Below are 19539 nucleotides of genomic sequence, written 5' to 3'. Positions count from 1 at the left end.
GGTGTTAAGAAGAGAGAAAGAGAGTAAGTTTAGAGGGTATAGATAGGGTGACATGGTCGTGGGGTTAAATAAAAAAATAGCAAACTCGGCATAGCTGCCATTCGAATTGGCGATCCTACGCTTGTTCCAGCTTCAAGATGACGGAATTGGGATTGATCGAAGGACTGAAGAGGGGATTGAGAGGGAATTCTATTAATATGTAGTTTAGATATATAAATATACAAATATTATATATATAATATACAACAATTTCTCGGGTTTTAGATATAAAATTAAATTGAAAAAGGATAGCACATGCAACATGCTAATGATAAATTTGATGACAATGATGGAGATGGTGGTAACTTGCAGAGGGGGTTTGGGAAGGCGGCTACAAGTAATCGATTTCCAAATATTAATATACATTTCTTGCTTTTTAAAAGTAAGAAAAATTACCACCGAAATTAGACACATTTTTTCTTGAAACATTGGTCAACTAGTGCATGCAGTGAAAGTAGCAACCATATATACATACACATATATGTATATATACACAACTATGTAAAAGTAGTAAGCTACAAGTGAAAGAAACTTAGAAATCCAACAAGAAAACCTTAGATTTTTTGGTTTGATTGCAATACATTGAGTCTTGACCCAAAAAAAGACATGTTCATGGTATTATATACCAAGTCGACATTTTTTTTCTCTTGCATACAACGATATTAGTAGTGAGGATTTGTGCTAAACCGCAAAAAGGGATTGCTGTTGCGTCATGTGTTCAAACCACCTCGCCTTGATTTGGACTTGAGCAATGCCTTGCTTCAAAGTTAGAGAAATTGCAGGATTCACTCGGCTATCGAAAACTTCGACTTCATCAGCCTTTTCGTTGCTACAAAATTGCAAAGACTTTATATAAGTAACAAAAACGGTTGTCAGAAGAAACTGTACACAATCGCCTACCGGGCTAAGGATAGAAATCATTCTGCTTACCGGTGTCACAATGTCTCTCACGAAATGGGTGAGCAGCATCCCAGCGCTGTATTTGGTCAGGATCAGGTCCCAGTTCTTCTGCATTCATAGCCAAAAATAGTTAACTCTCCAATTCCACGCTCATCTAAAACATGTTTCCAGGAATTAAGAAAACTCGTACCTTTAACCATCTCCACGCTGTTTCACAGCATTCTAAGCTTATACCAATAAGTCCGTAAATAATGTATTGATCTCAAACCAGAAAATAATTAAGATGAAGTAGCTGTAAACTGGCAAAAAAGTTCAGAACCTCCAGAACCGTAACCGGGTCTGGAGAAGATGGAAAAAAACCCTGATATAAGGTCAAAACGTAAAGAAAAAAGTCCAAGTTACTTTCGTCTAAGCAAGAGACGGAGAATAGGGGAATGCCAGAAAATGCAAGCTTTTCAATCTTACGTAGAATCCTTTCCTTCCCTTGCACTGAATTCACTTATCTGTAAACATTTAATGGGGAATCAAAACCTTCTCTATTTGAACTGCTAGCATTCCTCATCACGGCAATGTAAACAGCCTGCAGGACAATGTTCAGGCTTCTGCCTGTTAGACTCGAAAATGCCTAATAAGGATGAGGAAATGATACACAGAAAGATTATAACCCCTCTCGTATAAGTTGAAGGTAGCGGAGTGTTTCTATCATTCAATAATGTCTGAAATCAGTCTAATGCTTCTTTTTATGTTTTGTAATGGCCGAACGCGACCAAATCTTGCAAGATTTCTGCTCTCAGAAGTGCACTGAAGTGACTCTTTCCTGGTACTGATTCCCAACCAAGTTTTCTGTATGAACACATTCAAATATATTAAGTATGTTAGCGTTAAACTCTTGCTTAGCAATCCTAAATAAAGTATTACCGCATGATCGCGAGGAGAATCCAAAACATCACAACATACAATGTTCATGTTAGGTAAGGAAAAAAGAGAGAGAAACCAATTTTATTGGCGTCGAATTCACAATCGCTGGCCAAAATACAACTCATTCAATAAGTTAAAAGGAAAAAATGGTATTCCCATACTAATAATGTGTGTTCTACTAAGCTGAAAACAGGAGGACTAATGAAAAACTTTTCAACTCATTTCCGAATCTGGGATGGCCTCACTTGAGATTTCAACAACATTATAACAAACCTGCAGCTGCATATACAACGTAAAAGGTAATGCTACGATAAATAGTTGAAACGGCTACTGATATTCACCAAGAAAAAAATTTGTACTTACATCTATCAATTTTGTTACGACAAATATTATCTCCTTATTTTCTGTATCCATCCATCAAGGAAAGCAAAGATAAAAGTGACTGTTCATAAGCTTCACATAGAGCATATGCATCATCCAGAATGCATGAAATGTGAGACTCGGAGCTATAAACCGTCTAATTATGAGTGGTTTATAATGGCTCAAAATCAAGTAAACAATCTGAAAGGCGAAACCACAGAATCAAAACAATCTGAAAAGTGATAAATTGAACACACCGAATTTCTCCGTTGCTTCTAAGCTTGCTCAATAGCCTTCCTAAGCCGAGGTGCAAGGTTATCTTCATAATTGATGCTATAGAAACCGCTCTGCTTGATGTTAACCTTGACCTACAGTTGTTCATCACATTTCTGTTGATTCTTTAAACCATTATCAGAGGAATCGACATGATCTGAAATGTTCACTTCTCTTGACTTTGTTTCCAAAAGGAAAGTCCTGTGCCTCTCATACGAACCAAGTGAAAAAGTTATTGGAAGTATCCATTTCCCATCACCATGCACACCGGTTGACAGGAAATGTGTCTGCAAAACAAAAAATTCATTAGATTTCTGCAGATAATATGATTTTGGTATTGACTATTACGGAGATAACAGGATATCCTTTTTCCTTTGTCCAACCACCCATATTTCACTGACTTTGACACCAGATTCCTCCGAAAGAACACTCCATAAATCTTCTGTCTTTGCATTTTTGCCAGAATATCGTTTTATGTAGGAACTTAACAATTTTCCGATTGGGTAATGAAGCCCCACAGTAAATAAACAAACTGAATATATGTTAACACATTTAACTGATTACAGAGAGTAAATTGACAAAGTACTGCAAACAAGAACGTCTTCATAACAAGAACTCTTCAATTTCCCATCTTTGGCCTTCAGTCCTTTTTGTTCAAAACACTATCTATTGCAGTTTTCATATGTTTATATTTGTCTTGAGGGAACAAAATTGCTTGGTGCTGGGATTTGCGTTGCGCATGGAATTGCAGAAAACTGTCAAGGATTGCAAGGCCTAATTTCAAGCAGTGCATTTGGTGATGAGATTAAGAAGAGTACTTCAGCCCACAGTATTCACTGTGAAAACTTTAAGTTATTGGTACTGCATGAAAGGTAATCTCGCTAGGGGGTCATCAATTTCATACCTGGAATACGTCATCCCCAAGATAATCCTGCAGCATTCATAACAGCAGATCCCTTTTTATAGCTGATATCATCTAAGACTTCAAGAATTGCCAACCAGCAGATAAATATGCTGCATAGAGCAGTTTTTGTACCCCCTCCCTCATCTGAAATGTTAAAATGAATATAAGATGAAGCATGCTCTCAAGGATCAGATAACTATATCCTGTGAAATGCCATCCAGTTGGAAGGTATAGAGAGCTGAAAGACCAAAAAAATACCCTTGTCGCAAAATCCTCATTAAGCCACAAATCGGTCCACCATTCCATCGTCACCAGGTTGCCAAACCACAGATGTGACGCTTCATGTGCTACAACTATTGCCATCTAACAAAGCAAGAAAAGGGTTGATAGATATTTCATCAGACTATTCCGTGGAGCCTTTTACAACAGCAAAAGTGAAACAAAGCTTAAAGCGGAATTAGAAATTAAACTTATTCTTTGCTTCCTTGCCGTCGTGGAATGCAAAGGATCATAAAGCAGTTCATTTTCACAGTATGTGATCAAACCATAATTCTCCATTGCTCCACCAGAAAATTGAGGAACCGCAACCACATCGAGTTTGGGGAGAGAGTATGACGTTGGAAGTATCTAGATGTAACGATCACTCCATTAAATAAAATTACCACAACAGCAGTGAAAGAAATAAAACTTACTTGGAGAAAAGATCGAGCGTCATAACAGCAACATTTAGAGCAAAGTCCCCTTTGTCACTCTTCCCAACAGGGCAATATGCACAAACCAGTACCCCTGCAGACAAAGTTTAAGTAATATCTAAAACGAATTCTGTTGCATAATTGAACAGTGTCCGCGTATTTGCATACCGTCGGATGTTGTGTCTTCGATATAATCGAATACACCAAGCTTCTCAAAATAAGCAGTCTCTTAACATTTGCATCAAGCTTCTCATCGACAATTGGCATATTGGATAAAGCTGTCAGCTCCAGTGGAACATCTACGGCTATCTTGAAAGTGTCCTACCAACAAAAGAAAGAAGAATTGTCGGATTTAAGCAAATTTATGTGACTGTTTTAATCATGGAATTTTAACAAGCAAACTGAGAGGTTGCATCTATAACATTTCAATAATTACGGGAACTTCTCAAATATGCGCAGTGTACCTTCAGAGCAGGTTCATCGCAACATGGAAAGCTCCACCGTGCATCTACAGGTTCGAATTGAGTAACTGCCATATTCTTCTTCTCTCCCCCATCCATATTGGTGCTGGAAAAGTATCAGATGCTTTCATTAAAAACCTTGTTTGGTGACAAAGAAACTACAGGGGACAAAAGCAAATTAAGCACAACGAAATTTCCACTTTTTTTTGTAAGAGAAAATTTTCCTTCTACTTTCTTAGCAACCAAACAGACAGCAGCCTGACAGTCGCAAAATCCAATAAGCAAATCATTGTGTTAGGAAATACTTTTTCCCATAGCTGCAGCAACTTATAATTTACCAACCAACTGATTCAAATTTTCTTACCATTTATAGAACCCTTTCAGGTGCGCGTTAAGGACTGCAGAAAACTCAATCCTCAAAACTCTTTCAACAACACCAAGTGATTGATCCAACACCAAAACAAGAAATTCATCATCACCGTCCAAAACAACATCTCACGGGCGGTACTGCTGCTGCAAATTAAGAACGAAAAACCTTTTATACTAAAAACCCAACAAAACGAAAATCCAATAAAATCAAATCATTGTTGATCAAGAATAAGTTACTTGGCCTTGAGAGCTGGTGAACAAAACTTGATGAACATCAAGTTCAAGAGCGTTCAAGACAAGAAACTTGGTCTCTTGGACTATGCTAACATTGATCTGCAGCGCTGGAGAATGTTCTTGCTGACTACATATCAAGCTTGAGATGAAGATCGTAGCGTTTCAGAACTGCAAAATTTGGCAACCTTGCTTGGCCTTTGAAGTGTTGTGTGCTTTGCTTTTACTCCATCTCAGTGAGTAGTGAAGTGCTGAACAAGGGAGGAGTTCGGACATATTTTTTGAGTGGTGACCGAAGAAAAACTTCAGCACAGGTTTCTCTGCATTTGTCTCGAATCCAACCGGTAATGACAGTTACCTTCTGAATCTCTGATGCTTCAGTCTTGTGATGATCCTAAGGTTGTCTTTGTTTTATGTGTTTTTAGCCAACTCCTTGACATGAATGGGCCAAGGTGATGTTACCATTTTAGTTTTATGTGTTTTTAGTATGAGTGATATTTTTTTTTTTTAATTTTATTATTATTAAGAGGAAGGGGAGGGTTCGGAACTATTACAATAATTTAGAAGCACCAACCAGATCTTCTTCACAAAACACTTCCAAGTGCTTTTTTGGGGGCGATTGGATTTTTATAATGTATTTATAATAAAAGCACTTCTAGCAAAAGCACTTATGAGCATACATGTTTTCTAGAGAAGCAATCTCAAATGGGCACAAAGAAACTCAACCTGAAGAAAACTGTGATGGAATTCAAATGATAATTAACTCGTACAAAATTGGCAATGCTGCCATAGGATTTGATCCCGAGTTCTACGTTACAAACTAAACAATTGCTCAGCCTAACCATTGAGAAATCCAACAAAAAACTGAATACAAAGACTACACCAATGCCTATTAGGCTCTAACTCCGTGAACCAAATGACGATAACATAAGACTACATTATTACTAGAGCAGAGCATACTCAGCAACTAATTCTTCGGCACCTTACTCAACAAGTACTTCTTCAAAACATCCATCACAGACCCAAAATCCGCCTTCACTTGCACTGGCGGGTTAGCATACTTGCAAGCCAAATCCTTGATATCATTTGAATGATAATCAATCTTCGACTGCGTGAATTTCAACCCATGAGCCGTGCTCACCACCACAGTCCGGTCGTTTGTGCCTATGATACCTTGGTTCCGAAGCTTAATCAATGCAGCCAATGCCACACCAGTGTGAGGACATATGAACATGCCAGTGGAGTCCGCTTGAGCCATGGCATCCATCAACTCCTGCTCACTGGCTTCCTCCACAATCCCATTTGACTTCTTCAGCGCATACACGGCTCTGTCTATCGAAACAGGATCACCTATTTGGATTGCGGATGCAAACGTAGTGTTCGCCTTCACGGGCTTGAACTCTTGATCCCACCCTGACTTGTAATGCAAGTACAGCGGGTTCGCATTTGCAGCTTGGGCACAAACAAGCCTAGGAATCTTATCTACTAGCCCCAACTCTTTGCACATATGAAACCCTTTGTAGAAAGCATATATGTTACCCAAATTTCCCCCTGGAACTATGACCCAATCCGGCACTTCCCAATCAAACTGCTGCAAAATCTCTATTGCAGCGGTTTTTTGACCCTCTAATCTCAAACTGTTCAAAGAATTAGCCAAATAAATCGGCAGCTCCGCCGTGACTTCTCGAATCAGCTGCATACAACCATCGAAATCAGTATCAATGCTCAGCACGAAGGCCCCATTGGCAATGGGTTGAACCAGCTGAGCCAGAGATATCCGATTTGCGGGTAGAAACACAATCGATGGTATCCCAGCAGCGGCACAGTAGGCCGATAAGGCGGCAGATGTGTCTCCGGTGGAGGCACAGCCGACGCCGACCACGGGGCGCTTCATTTTCCTCAGCCGATTCACTTGGCTGACCAAAACAGTCATGCCCAAGTCCTTAAAACTGCCAGTGTGGCTAATCCCACAGTGTTTGACCCACAAATCGTTCATGCTTAGAAACTGTTTGCCATAACGCTCAGCCCAGAAGAGATTGGAGTTACCTTCAAAAGCGGAGACAATGTCGTCGCTGTCAATCTCGGGTAGGACCCACTCCTTCTTGCTCCAAACGCCGGAGCCGTAGGGCCAGGTGGTCTTGCCGATCCGGGAGTCGAAGAGGTCGCGCCAGTACTTGCCGTCGTAGTTTTTGAGGGCGGCCATGTCGTGCTGGACGTCGAGGAGGCCGCCGGAGTTGGATCGGTAGACGATCTCGTCGAGGGAGTAGGACTCGGCGGCGGAGGAGGAGGGGTCGGCGTTGAAGGGGACGTAGCGGGCGGAGAAGTGATGGGAGTGGGTGGTGTTGTGGCGGCGAGCCTCGTCGCGAATGTTGTGGGGAGGGTGGTCGGAGGAGGAAGAAGAGGAGGAGGGAGGAGTGGAGGTGGAGACGCATTTGATGGTGGTGGCGAAATGGGGTTTGGTTGAGGGGTGGAGGGAGGTGGGGTTTTGTGGTTTGAGGGAGAGAGGGGAAGATTGGAAGAGAGAGGAAGAGGCCATTGTGGGAGGGAGGGGGAGAGAGAGAGAGAGAGCGCTCCGGTGGCTGGTTGGTTTGAAGTTTGAACTGATGTATCGTTTAGGCCTTAAAGGTGAGTTTCGATGGTTAAATCGAATGCACCGAGTCTAATTATTTTGGCAATTGTTCTTATAAATTCTTAGGCTGCAGTTAACCGAATCGACTCGCATATATTTCATTTTATTTTTTTAATCATTATTAATACGTGTAGTAATGTAAATAGTTAGTTATTTATGAGTTATCGTGTTTTCACTACATAAAAACAAAACATGATTAGCTTAAGAGTCCCTTTGAAAAAGAACGGGGGCACTATTTGGAGAACGCAGCAGCGGCTGCTTTAGTGCTCTCCTTGGGCTGTTTCATTTGTATTTTCCTTTGAGCAATCATTCATATTGGTTCTATGTTCTATAGCTTTTGTTAGATAAATTTATTATGTATTTTCTTCTTCACACAAACCGAAAACCAATCCAAACCAACTTGCCACATTCGATTAACCGACCTGATTGGTTTTAAACCCAACTGGTTGGTTTCGATTTGCAATTTTGGCCAAACCGACTACGTTGGTTTGGTTTCGGTTGGCCCAAAACCGACCCAAAACGACCTACGCCCACCCCTACTAAGCACCATCGGTTTTATTAGTAATTCAATATTATTGGACGGGTGTGAGTTTGATAGAGATGAATTTTATACTGATTTTGTAAGAGAAGAGATTTTTACTTTTATTTAAAAAATGGGGATTATTTGTGAGTCTCACATCATATTGAACTTTAACGATCCGAACTGTCTATTTTTCAGTTGCACTTCATAAATCATCTTTGCAAAATATTAGCCAAATCAGAAATATTTGAGTCATCTAATTAAGTTCAAAGAAAATTGACGAACACTATGTTCTAAGAAATATTAAAATTTCATCATGATAATTAAATGGGCAAATGATTTCGTATTGCAGTGAATTTTTGCATAGATGACCTATGGATTGAGACTAACGAAATAAACTATTTGGATCGTTGAAGTTCAATGTGGAATTGGTCACACAACTAATCGCCATTTTTAGTGAATATATATGCGTACTGTCACTGAGTTGTAGAGGCCACAAACTGCACTAGAATAATGCCTTGTTGGACTCTTTGACACGCAAAGTGACAGTCAATTTTTATATGTTTGGCTCTGGAGTGCAAGACAAAATTGGTTCCTAATGTCATGGCAGAAATTTCACAATGAAGTAAAGGAATGACAGAACTGAAGATGTGTAAAGTCCATGTGTGGTTGTTGAAGCCAAACGACGTTTGGAGTAGTAGCAGCCATAGCTTTGTATTCTGCTTTTGTTGGAGATGTAACAATATGTTGCTTCTTAAAACTCCAAGAAATATGATTGGAGCTAAGAAATACTACAAAGTTAATAGTGGAACATCTATCATTAAGATCACCAACCCAATTTGCATTTATATAAGCTTTTAAATACAAAGAACAGGACTGAAAACCCTAGACTCAATGTGCTCCTAAGATATCTTAAAATTCAACAACTTCTGATTTGGATAGCAATGAGTGAGACAAGGCTTACAGTCCATCATGCTTGCTTTGCATAGCAAATCCTTGACATATTTTGGCTGATGAAAAATAAATCCATGTAGAATGCTTAATCTGAACTCCAAGAAAATAGTGTAAAATACCCAAATCTTTCATACCAAACTCCCTTTTTAACTGGGAAATCACAGCTTGAATGGTATCATTGTAGACATTGAAATTTCGGTGAAATAAATGTTGACCACTGCATTAAAATTTCAACGTTCACGTGTCACATAAATTTTACAAGTAGCGTGTGACTCAACGAAAAAATTGGAAAAAATCATAAAAGTCATCAAATAAGACACGTGTCAACATCTAGCAGAAATGATTTATTTCATCTGAATATTATATTCAAATTTAGGCCTTGAAAAATTCTATAAATACAAGGCCATTTCATCCATTTCAAGAGACCAATGGACATATACATTTTTTTACTCCCAATTGGAAGAGAATTCCCAAAATCCTTGAAACTATAAAACTCCAAAGCTTTCAAGCATCAAACCTCCCAAATTCTCAAGAATCCTAAAGGATCAAGAAAGCTCTCTTTGTTTCTTCGTCAAATCCTTGAAGAAATCCACACAATTGTTCATCAAGATCAAGCCTTCAAGGCCCTTGAAGATCCGTTCATCCTCATTCATCAAGATCAAGCCCAACGGCTCTTGAAGAAATCCACACAACTGTTCATCAAGATCAAGCCCTAAAGGCCTTTGAAGATTCGATCATCCTAAGATCAAGCCTCGACAGCCTTTTGGATCAACAACATCAACAAATCCGCACCACTTTTCATCCCTAGACCAAGCCTTGACGGCCCTTTGGATCAATAGCCCATCCACAAATCTACAATTTACAAAGATAGAATCAGAGGATCAAATTGTAAAAGAGATTGTAACCCCAAAATTAATACAAAATATTATTTTGTACACGTGTTCTTATCTCATTCATCGCATGAATATTCGTGTTTACAATCATCAATATCACCGTCAAGAATGATATCATCGACATATAACAATAAGACTCCCAAGATAGTACAAAAACTTGTTTCCATGTTTTTGGGTGGGCTTTAGGTATTTTTGTGTTTTTGTCTCTCCTTGAAATGTCGAAAAACTAGTGTAGTTCCTTAAAATATAACATATATTTTTGTCTCTATATGTAAAACTCCCAAGAAGTAACGTGAAAAATGTACACTTCTAATAAAATAAAATCAATCACCTAGAAAAATGTTTGATCAAATTTAAGGAAGAAAAAAAAAAAGGAATGTTCGATCTAAAAAATTAAAAAAATAAATCGCTTGTATAAAAACATCCTGAATACATGAAACATGTGTAATTTGATCAAAGTGAACTCTGCCCTTGTAACTGAGGTGAACCTTACCTAAATCAGAAAGATGGTTAATAATGCGGGCTATATTATTTAGAGTAGTGCTACATTTATCATTTATTTATACCATTATTTGTACTATCATTTAATAAAAATAAGATCAATCAACACATGTGAGTTTCATTTCTATTAAATAAATAGGACAAATAACAGTATATATAAATTGTAAGAAAGTTTTTTTGTATTATATATATGCTCGAACTTTTAGAATATGTTGTACACAAGACAAGAGTCGGTAGCCAACCAAGACATTGAGCAACTCTTCTGATAAAGGGTCAAGGAACATGATCCTATCCAGATTCTCTTTGTGAGAATTCTAGGGATTCATTCTATTCGTTCATCAGTCGTCTTACAGTCATAAATCATTTATTATTTTTTATTTAAAATTTAACACAAACAGTACTTGATGAAAGCTGACTGCACAATATACAATAAACGACTAAGATGAATTAACCTCTAAAATCTTCACAAAGAGGATCCAGAGAGGATCCTCATCCTAATTAAAAAACAAACGAAACATGCAAGTTTGGACTTTGCAGCTTTGAAATACTAACTTATATATTTTTCTTTATTTTTTAAATATTTAAATATCGAATTGTGAAGTTGGTATGCCAAGTCCTTTTCTGTAATTTTCGTCTTCTGTATTCTATTGACATGTCATACTAGACAATACCTACCTTTGTACAGTTAAAAATACATAGCAATATTAATTGAATTGTGACACTAACCACCACATTTCAATATCTTCTTCAATGATACCAACTTTTGATTGTTACGATCATGTTGTGTCCTAGGTATATGAGAGATTCTCTATCTACTTTGTATTGTTTTTCGTGACATGTCAAACGTAATTTGAAGGTTCGTCGAGAGCGCAAAGAACAAAGCTTGGTTGCTAACAAGCGTACATGAAATGAGAGCAGTACATGACTCATACATGTAAGAAATCATTGGATCAATCTCTAATGTCATCAGACTATTGATTACTATGCGGTAGTGCCAAGGGAGAAAAAGCACACCAAAGGGAAAAAGAGAAAATAACTTTCACGTTGGATTGATTTGTCTAGAAGAATGAATCCTCCTTTTAAAGACTTCCTTGTACCATTTCCAGAAAGTTGTGAGATTTCTCTGAATGGTCTGATAAGACACAACACTTATAGAAGGGTCTAACCCTTATGATAAGTCATACTTCTTATAACACCCATCGGTTAAGTGTATATCAATACACCAATCTTATGGTGCACCTCCACACATCACATATACATATAGGAAAACCAACATCATCATGATCATATTCCAACATCTTCCACTTGATCTTGATGATGTAAGATCTCGTTGGCTACATAGGTTGGATATCATTTCCGAGTATCAAATCTTGTTACTCTTGACTTTCCAACTGTAGTTTACAAACATTTGTAAATTGTAGTAAGTTCATGGTTTGACTTATACGTGCGCATGCTTTGACCACTATTACTGTAGTTTACAAACATTTGTAAATTGTAGTAAAATGGCACCATTACTCTTTACTAAGAAAATATCATCCGTACCTAATACTAACGGCGACTTTAGGCAAGTCCAACTTGACCTGCATTGAAATTTAGATCAAGTACTTCCTCCTAAGCCAATCTAGAGGCCTTTCTGGATACACCTTATCAATGACTTTACACACTGTGCGCCAAGATGTTAAATAAATTCAAACTTGATGCGTATAAACGGATTTTACATACAAGAAGGTTTGTTATAACCATGTTACCTCGCTAGTGTCCCTCTATCTTTTATCTGACCAATCAATCAGATAGAGTCAAATCAAATTGTTCATTTCAGGAGTCCCCGAAATCCCTCCAATGATGTCCATACCGCTTGCGCCAACTACAACATCGAGATGATTCCAACTTGTAGTCACATACTCCTCTGAATTGGTCATAAGATCGACCACCATCTTAGTCGAGGGTGTGTGGTCGACTCTCACTTCATCCCTTTCCACTATAATTCCAAATAGTGATACTTTACATCAATGTGTTCTCCTTAGGAACTAAAAATTCCAAAAAGATGGTGGACTTGTTATCATAAAACACATTGACATAATTCCAAGGAATACAATCGATATGTATTAATAAACATTTAGCCTATGCTGCAGTACTTACCTGCGCATATTATAACACAACTTTGTTCCTTAATTAATCAAGAAGCGACCATTATGTTTTTAATCAAAATTTCTGTCAAAAATGCACTGTAATAAGAAAACACATGATTATTATTTGATTCAATAAATTACATATCTTGAGACTTCTTATCAACTTGCTTAATTAAAAACATAAACCGAAACAAAGTTTGTTTGAGTCTCCTACTGAAATCCGAAACAGTGTTTCTTTGGGTCTCCCACTAATTGATTAGTCTCTTCAAGATTGAAAAATCAAACTACCGTTCAAATCTTGTAGACAATTTCTTTTTACTTTTTCCCCCACTGTTCTAGTTATTACTATTAAAACCTAGTAGCACATCACTAACCATATCGTTATCATGATGACTAATTGTATATCTCCCACTTGATCATTGACAATAGCATAATTTTCAACCATGTCTTGATTGCTAGTGAAACTTTGTGCTTCCGAGGGTTTTCTTTGATACACGATTTTCATATATAATAGTGATTAAAATATTTGTATTCAGAAGAAGTGTGTAGATAATCATGCACCTTAGCAACGGAATCGATAATCTTAGCCTATAGGGATTAGACTATTCGACTATTCTTGAAGTGATTCACAGAACCAATTCCTCTTGCTTTGTGTGAGATTTTACAGTTTCGTTACTTATTCTGTTGTGTTTGTTGAACTTTGGGTTGTAGATGATCTCGTCTTCTATATTTATGATTGAGAAATTGATTTCGTTATTACTCTCCGGGCCACTTTGTATATCAGAGATCCTTCAACTAGTATCTCACCTTAAATTATATATATACAAGGTTTTCTTAGGAATCAGAAGGTATGTTGTTATCTTGTTGCTGCGCGAAGGGCATTTGTTTCCCCAAAGAACAAAATTCTTTCATCAAATAAATTCCCGTAGAATTATTAGTAGCAATATAATGCATTTAGTGATGTAAATAAAAGCATTCAAAACACTAAAATTACTCGGATAAATATACGAAAAGAGTGACACATGTTTCATAGGAACAAACAATTGAAAAATCTCTCTCTAAAGTAGTAGTATCCTGGAAATGGAAAGCATGTTTAGGAAGACAGCCACTAGAAGCAAACTATGAAAGCAGCATTACAACAAATGGTCTTAAACAGATCGGATTTTCAAGAATAAACTTGGACAGTGTTTATCCAACTATCGGGGGACGTTTCAAATTAATCAGGCCGGGCTCTCTTGTTGCTGCATGAAGGGCATTTGTACTGCTTGATCTGTTTCGCTCGTGCAGGGGTCATCTTCACGCACTTCATGTGGAACCACGTCTCACAAAAATCACAGAAAATCCAGGGTTCGTCCAAAGAGGATGGTCCGCCTCCACCACATGCTCCACATGTCTCTTCACGTTCATCCTCCTCCTCTTCATCCAAGCCCTCATCTTCGTCTTTAGGCTGCAATACTTCCAAATGTCTTCCTTGAGATTCGGACCCTCGCTGTTTTTTTGTCGCAAAAATGGATAATGAAATTGTTTCATGTCAGTAACACCTATTCAAATAACATCCACAGCTGCTACAGTAATGAAACCATGCTTAAATTGCGAGAACAGGGAATATAATAGAAGGCCAATACCAGTTACGCCGCCACCGAGCAACAAACAGATTCATATTTTAATTCACAAATGATAAAAGAACTTTGCGCTTGTATAGGGGATAATGCATCTTTGATTGAGGCTACATATCTACGTTACCAGAATTCTCTTTCGGATATAAAGGGAAAGCCAGAAACAGATACATGTAGAAACAAGTTATATAAGCCACCGAACAAGAAAAGATAGTCAACGTGACCTTCCCTGATGGGCAACAACATATAGACGGTAGCCATAAACCTAGGCTCCCCATAAATACAGTACCCTTATATGTAATTTTCTTGAAGCGTAAGTACAAATGGAATGTAAATTTTTTACCGCTTTGGAGCTTGACTTGGATTTGTTGCTGCCATGATTTGAAGATGACTTCTCCTTTACTTGTTTTTTTGCAGTACCGGTCACGACTTCAAATATTGTTGGCAGTTCATTAATCATATTAAAAAGTCGCTTCCTGCAGCAAAAAGGAAACAACAATACATGGAACAGAAGCCCAAAACCACATGGAATACTGAAAGAGTTTGATTTTAGACATGGAAACAAAAGCAACTGAAAACCAGCTTAATTTAAACGAAACAGAAAACCTAATCGAATATAAGAAAAAGGGAGTGGCTAGCATCTGTTTTAGTATAGTTCACTATCATACTGAAATTACAAAGGCAATGAAAATATTAAAACAAACAAAAATAAAATCAACTAATGTAAATACATCTGCCAACTACCAATTCAGCAATCCATTCTGAAGGAAATACACTGCGAAAGATACAGCGATGATTATCTATCAATAACTTTAGAGAGAAAAACATTTGCAAACACAAAATGAACTTTATTCACAGTCATCAGCATCCGATCACGAGAAACTGTATACAGAGCGGTTGCAACTTACCTGTCAGCCTTGTCGAACCCAAATCTGGCACCAAAGTAGAAGGCAACAGAAACTAGCCAGGCATCACTATGAACAGCAACCAAAGATAGCCAGTCTTTTTCTGCCATGCCATCTCTTGCAAAGTTGATACCCAGAGCAGGCTCTGGCAATTCTGGAGGCACTTCTTCAGCAGGTAGGTTGACTTCCCACTGCTCACTAGGATATCCATACAAGGAGAGATTCTCCTTCTCTATAAGTAGAAAATAGCTCATAATGATGGTTGAAACAGACAGCATAAACATAGCCACACATAGGAAGTAACAACCAAAAAAATGACAACTGAGTAGGAAACCCTATTAAATACAGCTTTAATTTCCAAACAGATCTGAACAGTAAAGTATCACGGGCCAATTTTAATAAGGCCTTGAACATATATGAAGGTATAACCCGTTCAAGGTAAAGAATTACCAGTGATTCATGGAAACCATACAGAACCATTAAAACAAAAATGCAAAAGGACCGAAAAAAGAACAGGAACACTATATCATAACAAAAAAAAAAAATCATCATTGTCATCTCCATATCACAAAAGCCTTGTCCAGGATGCAACATATTTAAACTGTAAAGGGCAGTTAATTCTCCTTGGAGTACAGCTCTTAAGAAAATTAAATATAACTCATAACACAACATGGCACAAATTTCTATACAAACGATCCCTTGGACAAACCACAGCATGTGCACACAAAGAAAAGAAGAGAGTTTCTTCTTAGTTCTCACTAAAATCTTTAATTAGCTATTTCCCTTTATACATTATTTCACCTATTAGAATGAAACAACATGATTCACTTGCGAATTCCAAAATCCAAATTATTGACCAAAGATAATCCTGCAAATGCTAAAGTCATTTTAACTTCTTTTTTTCAACAAGTGACAGACTGAGCAACTCCATTAACTTATTTGAAGAAAGGCTTCTATAAAGAGCCTTGTTGCATACAGCAAATTAGATGACCAATACAATATATTCCTGAAAGTACTGGGAAAGATGTAGTGACAACCTAGTTAAGTTCCAAATTTGTTGCAGATCTCCATTTACAAGTCCAAGAAACAAAGGAACAGTTCATACATAGCTCGCATGTTAAACAGATGCCACATTCATGACAGAACTTTATAATGCATAGAAAACTTACCAGGATCACACATCTGAAAGAATTTTTCAACTTCTGCAACAAAAATTGAAATCATATAAATCAATCGACATTCAAACAAAAACAAAGTAGCTCTGAATGCAAACTACTACAGGTCCAACACAATTTTCAAAATCCCTTAAAAAATAAAACTGTAATGATCCATTATATGAAAAAAATTACAAAACTCATGCAGAACGGGATTTACTTTTGTCTTGGCTCTCCATTCAATGAATCACAAGATGTTAATCTAGTCCGAAAGTACTCAAATCTAGTTCGTAACATTTTGGTTTTCTGTATCCCTAAGCTTCTTCACTTCCAAAATAGAGGTTCACTTCTATAAAATAAAAACAAACAAGAAATACATTCATTCACTTTTTGGTTCATGAGTTCTTGAAACCTGTAAAGGTAAGCCGTCCTCCAACAAATTAGGGAACAAATATTTGCTCCAGTTAAGAAAGCTTCATTTTCGCACAAACTGGAAAAACCTGCATTTTCTTTTCTCAGTCAAAAAAATGAGGCCGAACAACTATAAAGCCAAAAGCACTTCTGTTCTACTCAACTCTTTCGACAAGTAAACAGAAATTTCATGAACAAACAAACAGTTCTGAAGAGGTTTTTAATCCTTTTTCAGCTGTCTCACAAAAGCTAAACATTTTTCCCCGTTACACAAGAGAAAGTAAAATGTCAAATTCAGAAAGATATTTTCTGGCATCCCTCTATTCAGTCCCAATACAAGAAACACTAAAATATTGCAGAGACAAATGTGTTAGAGAACAAAACATAAAACACAAACTAGTCTGAAATTACTTCCAAATCATAGACAAACACAACCACCATACATGAAATCACATTTTCGCTTCTCCCAAGCACTACAGCTGAAAACCAAAGTAGAATTCCAAAACCAAAATAATTGATTTCACCATCCTCAACCTGCTCGAAACTCAAAAGCACATAACAAAAATGAAAGAAAGGGGAATAACTTCAATCATAAATGAACTTAAAGCCCTCAATTCAGTGAATTCACTAGTCTTCTATCCCTTTCTTCCTCGGTTTTCTCGGAAACCGAACAGAAAATGAGAACTGAGCTAAACCATATTCAAAAGGGAGAAAAGTGCCAATTCCCTATCACTCAATTTCTAATATGAAACAAACAAATTTAATCCAAACCCAAAACAACATTAAACGTAAATATTCAAACTTTACGGCCTTTTAGCATTCTAAATTTGCTCTCAAACCAAACACAGAAGCTAAACCCAGTAAAAAAATATTATCCATTTTTTAAACCCACTTGTCAATTCAATTAAAAAAACAAGGGGCGGACCAAATTCGAAGTCTAATTTCCAAATCCCAAACCAAATAATCCCACTAATCAGTAAAAAAAACACCAATTTCCCTTCTGGGTTTCCTCCAGAACTTAAATTAGTAATTTAAAAAGTTAAAACAAATGAAAGATTCGAAGTAAAATAGATAAAGACAAAGAGGAAATTACCAGAAGTGAGAGCCTTGATCATTCCAGATCTGCGGCCCTTGAAATCTCGGAAAACCTCCTCGACCGTTCGAGGATTGTAGAGCGCGGCATCAGCTCCCTTCATTGTTATCTCTCCCTCTCTTTCTCTCTCTGAGAAAACCAAGTCAAAACTTATGAGAGAGAGGGAGAGTTTTGCGAAGATGTTAATGAAGGAGGAATTGCAGTTTTGGGCCTGGAGTTTGTGTTAATTTTGGATTTAGTGCTTGATATTTGCAGTTAGATCCTTGTATGAGGTTGAATACTTTCTCTCCACATGTTTGGTTCAGCTTTACAATTGGTCTTTGTGTTTTCAAATTTGTCAAATTTTCTTTTTGGTCAAACATAAACTTCATCCATATAAGAAAATGTAAAAGATAAACTTAAGTAAAGGCTGCTAGTAGGTCACAAAGATGTTCAAGCAAAGCACGTGATAGCCTAATTGAAGTTTGTCTATTGATTGCCACAACCATCATGTAAATCACCAATTCGCCGTTCGAATCAACCAAGATACTGTCAACACCAACAAAAGACAAGGGCCATAAAACAAAAGCACATATGCAAAAAAGTCCCAAAAGAAGAACAAATCTAACCCCTAATTTCAAAACAACAAAGATGCACAAAGAAAATAAAAAGTTGTCTCTAAAAACTCAACCAAAGAAAAAAACAGCCAGAACCAGCAACCATATCCACCAGCCGAGGAACATCAAAGGTAAACTTTCAATACCAACAAAGCAAGATGACAAAACACCATCAGAATCGTAGAAGAAGGTAGCGCAAAGACCCAAACCAGCTGCAAAGCAACTTTGCACACCTTCATCTGAGTAAGCGACCACTCGCTCTCGAGGTGGGTAGCAAATACAATGGCTAGTAGAGGCTTCTCATTCGAAAGCGATCATTTATTAGACAATTGAAGGATTTGTAGACAAAGGAGTGGGAGGATAAAGGAGAGCTCTCGTGTGAAGCACAAAGGAAGAAAATCTAAGTGGTTGTATAGGTAGGGATTAGAAATAATTTTGGGGCTAATTTACATCTGGTGCAGCAAGCTGAAAGACTCCAAAAGGTGAGCGAAAAACCAAAAAAATGGGGAGAAAGCACTTAATCTGAAAATCGAGCTCAAGCCCACCACCACCGAAATTCTGGGATTAGGCTCACCACCGTCAGCTCGCAGTTCAAGAGAAAGATAGAGATAGGGCATACTCCATGAAGATAGAGAGGTAAAGAAAAAAGGACAATTTCATCAAACCATGGTTGTAGGCAACCTGCAGAAATGGTGTGTTCCGATTGGGAGAGAATGGCGAAGGGGATAAGGTGGCATATGCGAGGTAAGGGAAGGAGGGGATGTTAGAGAGTATGTGGGTTGAAGATGATGCGCAAGGTCAGGAAAAAGGAGTGGAGAAAGGCAAGGTGGGGCGGGGTAAGGGACGCAAGGCACAGGGGTAGGAGAATGGGAGGAAGAGCTACCGCTGACCCCAAGTTAGAACAAGAGGCCAGCGGCGGTAGGTTTACTGATTTAGGGTTTTTGGAGAAAGGGAATGGAAGGGAGTAGGTTTACAGATTTAGGGTTTTTGG

General features: G+C 37.7%; 2 protein-coding genes and 1 pseudogene across 3 annotated transcripts; all 3 read right to left on the bottom strand.

Moving 5' to 3' along the window:
* Positions 1-483: 483 nt before the first annotated feature.
* Positions 484-5460, bottom strand: LOC137749144 (aminopeptidase M1-like; annotated as a pseudogene). The gene is made up of 8 exons (XR_015958674.1): positions 4912-5460; positions 4551-4653; positions 4255-4407; positions 4087-4180; positions 3653-3757; positions 1130-3538; positions 970-1047; positions 484-868 (listed from the first exon to the last, which is right to left on the bottom strand). The product of XR_015958674.1 is annotated as an aminopeptidase M1-like (transcript).
* Positions 5461-5874: 414 nt separating this feature from the next.
* On the bottom strand, positions 5875-7799 carry LOC137708554 (threonine synthase 1, chloroplastic). The gene has a single exon (XM_068447653.2). It carries the CDS (start codon positions 7681-7683, stop codon positions 6115-6117), a length of 1569 nt encoding a protein of 522 aa, XP_068303754.1. The 5' UTR covers positions 7684-7799; the 3' UTR covers positions 5875-6114.
* A 5949-nt stretch (positions 7800-13748) lies between these two features.
* Positions 13749-18376, bottom strand: LOC137707925 (PHD finger protein ALFIN-LIKE 4). Its single transcript, XM_068446868.2, has 5 exons — positions 17953-18376; positions 16464-16496; positions 15298-15526; positions 14733-14865; positions 13749-14262 (listed from the first exon to the last, which is right to left on the bottom strand). Exons 1-5 carry the CDS (start codon positions 18053-18055, stop codon positions 13990-13992), a joined length of 771 nt encoding a protein of 256 aa, XP_068302969.2. The 5' UTR covers positions 18056-18376; the 3' UTR covers positions 13749-13989.
* Positions 18377-19539: the final 1163 nt, after the last annotated feature.

The sequence above is a fragment of the Pyrus communis genome, chromosome 17 (assembly GCF_041283825.1).
Source record: "Pyrus communis isolate YQ-2024b chromosome 17, ASM4128382v1, whole genome shotgun sequence".
Lineage (NCBI taxonomy): Eukaryota > Viridiplantae > Streptophyta > Magnoliopsida > Rosales > Rosaceae > Pyrus > Pyrus communis.
Note: the sequence above shows the minus strand (reverse complement) of the source record. Positions and strands in the feature narration are given on the sequence as shown.

What these genes read in the sequence shown, in the direction of transcription:
- LOC137708554 (XM_068447653.2), bottom strand. Translation starts at nt 7,683, where the DNA reads ATGGCCTCTTCCTCTCTCTTCCAATCTTCCCCTCTCTCCCTCAAACCA.
- LOC137707925 (XM_068446868.2), bottom strand. Translation starts at nt 18,055, where the DNA reads ATGAAGGGAGCTGATGCCGCGCTCTACAATCCTCGAACGGTCGAGGAG. An exon ending in CTTTCAGATGTGTGATCCTG is followed by an intron (nt 15,527 to 16,463) that starts GTAAGTTTTCTA and finishes TTCTACTTATAG; the next exon opens with AGAAGGAGAATCTCTCCTTG. An exon ending in CCAAGTCAAGCTCCAAAGCG is followed by an intron (nt 14,263 to 14,732) that starts GTAAAAAATTTA and finishes ACAAAAAAACAG; the next exon opens with CGAGGGTCCGAATCTCAAGG.